This window comes from Habropoda laboriosa, unplaced genomic scaffold (genome assembly GCF_001263275.1).
Source record: "Habropoda laboriosa isolate 0110345459 unplaced genomic scaffold, ASM126327v1 scaffold42, whole genome shotgun sequence".
Taxonomy (NCBI): Eukaryota; Metazoa; Arthropoda; class Insecta; order Hymenoptera; family Apidae; genus Habropoda; species Habropoda laboriosa.
In genome coordinates, this window is record NW_017100181.1 from 130,666 (window position 1) to 135,313 (window position 4,648).

General features: G+C 31.8%; 1 protein-coding gene across 6 annotated transcripts in view; it reads right to left on the reverse strand.

Moving 5' to 3' along the window:
• Window positions 1–174: 174 nt before the first annotated feature.
• Window positions 175–4,648, reverse strand: part of LOC108579066 (amphiphysin) — a 111,507-nt gene continuing 107,033 nt past the window's right edge. For 2 of the 6 annotated variants that reach the window (XM_017942506.1, XM_017942504.1), the window contains 5 exons: window positions 2,530–2,648; window positions 2,408–2,451; window positions 2,059–2,232; window positions 497–639; window positions 175–346 (listed from right to left, as the gene is read on the reverse strand). In XM_017942506.1, the coding sequence (XP_017797995.1) occupies window positions 266–346; window positions 497–639; window positions 2,059–2,232; window positions 2,408–2,451; window positions 2,530–2,648 (561 nt within the window). In that variant the 3' untranslated portion in view covers window positions 175–265. Of the gene's footprint in view, window positions 347–496; window positions 676–2,058; window positions 2,233–2,407; window positions 2,452–2,529; window positions 2,649–4,648 lie in introns of all 6 variants that reach the window. The other 4 variants (XM_017942505.1, XM_017942503.1, XM_017942508.1 and 1 more) reach the window with 3 other exon arrangements.

The window sequence follows — 4,648 nt, forward strand, 5'->3', positions numbered from 1 at the left end:
ATTGCATGATGTATTACAATATATTATTTAAATATTTCATTTGATTATTCATAATGTGTATTCATACATTGGATATAGAAGAATAATCCCATATTACAGACAATGAATGTTGGCACAGACAGTGGCTGTTATTATTTATTTCCTTTATATATATAATACCTCAGATGACTGTGTGACTCTCACTTTCAATATTGCAACTATTCTTAAAATAGAATACGTCGTTTCAGTGAGCATTGGAGTGTAATAAACGAATTTAGTGAAGTTTTCACAGTGGTTTTGTGAAATTCGCTGGAAACATACCCTTTTCATCTGTACCTTCCTTGATACCCATTAACCAACCTTGCTCCTAGAGTAATAAAATATTTTATTGTATTTATTATTATCACAACCGTCAATACTAACAATACTCTTACTATTATAAATGTAATAATAAAAGTATATGTTTATTTAGACCTGTGTGTATATGCATGAAAAAAATTGCTAATAAAATACAAACCTGTTCTTCTGGATCATCATACTCCACTACACGAATAATATCACCAACATCAAATGACAATTCATCTGCATCCTCACATCTATATTTGTAAGTAGCCTTGACTCTGTACAAAACCCCAGGTGGTAAGTTGTCAGTCGTTGCCCCTAGAGATAAATTGGTACCATTTTCATATTCCACCTCTAAAATAATTGAATCCGCTTCATTAGTCATGGACCTGTGATATAGTTTTGTTTAAATACTGACTTTCATTGGGTATGTACAAACCAAATTGCTAAAATCTTTTATTGAAAATTTTTAGGTATAACTGAGAGTCAGAATTAGAAAATCAAATTTGGTTTCATTGCTTCAACAAGACCATGCACAAATGAGCAAGCAACATACTTTTATTAATAAAACATTCTATGGTATACCAGTTTTATATATACAGGGTGATTCATACAACTAGAACAAGTCATATCTTTTCTCTAGTTAAATTAAAAAAAAAAACATGTTAAAGGAGAAAGACAAATGGTCTAAAAGGAACTACATTTTCAAGCTCGTGTTTTTTTTCACACATGCAAACATGCATATGCATTTTACAATTGTACCATATTTTTAAACAAAAACATTTTTTTTACATAATTTTTTTACATCGTTATTCTGCGTAAAAAAGTGTTATGGTAAAATAATCGAAAAATGATTAGTTCCTGAGATATTTTAAATAAATTATGTCTTCATTGAAGAAGCTTTAACGTTTCATTGCAACGTTGTAAGAATCTTTTTTAATAAAGACATTTATTTAAAATATCTCACAAATTAATCACTTTTCGACCATTTTACCTTAATACTTTTTCACGCAGAATAATGAAAGGATTTGATCTATGTAAAAATAAGATATATGTTTCTATTTAAAGAAATAGTGCAACGGTACAATACACATGCACCATTGCACATGCGAAAAAAATATGACCTTGAAAATGTAGTCTTCTTTGGATCATTTATGTTTTCCCTCAAATATGTTATTTTAAATACAATCAGAAAAGAGATACAACTTGTTCCAGTTGTGTGGATCACCCTGTATATGAACTTGTTATATGTTATACATTTCAAAGTATAATTTGGAAAATTGTTTCATTTTTGGCTTTAAATAAACTTTAACATATGTTTTTAAAGCATAAAAGGTGTACACATACTTCATATATACTTATCCAAGTGTCAATAGAAAAATTGCTTAATACTAGAAGAAATTATTTCAACTGCAAATGAAATTCATTCAATGATACGTATTATTTTATAACATTCAGTTATATATTTAACTAGTAATGTAACTTTTAACCGCACATATATAAAACACTCCAAATTATACTCTAGGCAGTTTAAATTTAGTAAAGATTAGTTTAATAATACATTAAATGTATGTGTGTATGTACATGCGTGTGCGCGCGTTTTATTGACTTATGTAGAAAATCTCTTATCTCGCAAATCACTTCGTCAAAGAGTTCCAATCATCGATACGTTAATGTTTGCCTTTAGATTCGCAAACCGCGCAATCGGTGACATTTACTCCTACGTTACATACTTACCAACTGGAATATCGTACAATTCTTCTACTCGTTTAGATGCCGTAACTGTGCTTTGCGGAGGCACATCCTGGTTACTGAGGGAATTATCATTGCTGTTAGCATTGCTGTTAGCATTGCCATTTAATTGAGTAGTCGGTGATGTGTTTCTTGCTACCGGAGCAGAATCATCCACGGCTGTAACACGCAATAAAGCTCACTCAAAACTAAACATTTAGCCACATAATTATGTCTGCGGGAACGTCTTATGTGGCATAATTGCATTCTACTCATGCACGAAATATTAGTACACAAACGATTCAAACGCACAAAAGACGTACATATGTAAATATCATTTATTTAGCATATTTACCTGGTGAAACATTATTTTGAGCTGGTTGTGTGTTGATTATCAAACTGAAACGAGTAAAATTCATTCAATATCGTGTAATAGCCAACAGATAAATTACATAGAGTTTCAATGAATTTACTTACGAAGAGTTGGCATTAGGTGATTTCGGAGATTGTGGTTCGGTAGTTTTCTTGAGCGTATACGATCCTCTCTGGCTTTCATTAGCCAGCTTATCAACAATTGCTTCTAGTTCCGAATATACCTAGAATGTAAACGTATTCAATTAGAATTATTTGTACAAAAACATTGACAAATATTATAAGGGTGTCTCATCAACTTTGTCCACCTGAAATATCTGCATTACTTCAAGTAATAAGCGAAAGCATTAAAGTTGTATGGTTGCAAGAAAGCTATGACATAGTGGCAATAGTTTCTTTGCGGTTAGAGGTATAGAGGAGATCTGGACGTCAATTTAGTTTCTTTAAAAAGAATGTCCCATTTTTTCATATTTGTGGCTGTACCTCCTACGTTCCGCCGCCAGAGGGACGGACCATTGACCTTTCTCACTAGTCCTCGGCAAGGCTCTTATTAATACATATATATAAATCTTTTAACCTGATTTTAATTATTCTATGTAATCTTACTGTTGAGGGCTCCCATTAGAGAGGCCCAGAATCACGAAATCTTTCTTTCTCTTTCCTTTCTACTTACTACCTATCTTCTCTCTATTTATTTCCTCCTATAATCAACAACTGCCATCTACCAAAATGAGATAGAATAGCGAAATTAATAGAGTATAAAAAGTACTGCAATACATTTGTCCCCAAACTCTCACCTTTCCTGAGATATTCCATATTGTTTATCTTATTACTTTCACTATGAAACATGTTCTTTTGTGAAAAATATTGTATATCGAAAAATACCAATTGCATTCTGCAAGATATAATGCAGAAACGTGTTCTGGAATAGACTCCCAGACGATAAGACATGCAAGAGATTCAACGGTTCACAGATTACAACATTTGTATCGATGCACATGGTCGGCACTTCAAACATGTTTCATAATGACAATAATAGAACGTACAATGTCGAATATCTCAGGAACGGTGAGTTTTAAATGTACTTTGGTAGTTTTATACTTAGAATATATTATTCTACCTCACTTGAATATAAAAAATTTGACATTCCAATTAGAAAAATTAAAGTAACTTCCAGATCTCATCTACACATCCATCTGCAAAGAAACAGCTATTATAACATTGTATATGTATACTGTATAACAATATTGCCATCATGTTACATCTTTCTTGCAGCCATGCAACTTTTGTAAGTAATGTCCTATGACTTGAAATAATGGAGATATTTATGGTGGACAGAGTTGGTGGGATAACTTATAAAATATTATGCATATGCACATTCTTCTGTATATAGAATAGGACAGTTATATAGGGTGACTCACATAACTCATCCATGCCGAATAATTTTTGAAGTATGCGTTCTACAGAAAAGTGTTTTACATATAAATTGCACGGTAGCGAAGGGAACATATGATGCTGAAACGGTTTTTCTTAATTAATCTATTTACTTACGAGACACCAAGGTGCTTTGAATTTTTTAAATGGAATCCGTATATTTATTTGTATGGCATACACCTGTGCAATCTATTAATTAAGGACGGCAAGTGTCCACTTTTTTACCATTCTATAGTTTGATTTTAATTTTTCTCTTTACTAATTGTATAATTTATACAAAATTAAAATAATTTATAATTTTATTCTTTTTATATTTTATAATTTTCTTATTGAAATTTACTGCTCCTTGAAATTTTAATACAAGAAGGTACGCATTCCATTTAGAAAATTTAAGGTCATCGTGATATCCCGCAAACAAATAGATTATTTTAAAAAACTGTTTCAGTGTCAAATATTCTCTTCAATACCGTGCAATTTTTATATAAAGTACCTTTTTGTAGAACACATATTTTAAAAGTTATTCAGGGTGGACAAGTTATTTGACTCACCCTATATGTATACATTGTATCGTCAGAGAACCAGATACAGTAAATTCTCCACAAGTGTCAGTCCGCAAGGAAGCTAAACCTGACACTTGTAGAGTCAGGGACTACGTTTTCGAGCCTCGCGCCCGCCTTTGTAGTTTGCCGAACGTAGACAAGGACAGCGAATAAGAGATAAGGATGAAACGTGAGTCGAGGCAACCAAGCGATTTAAATATCAACTTTTTTAATTTTACGTTTTCTTATCC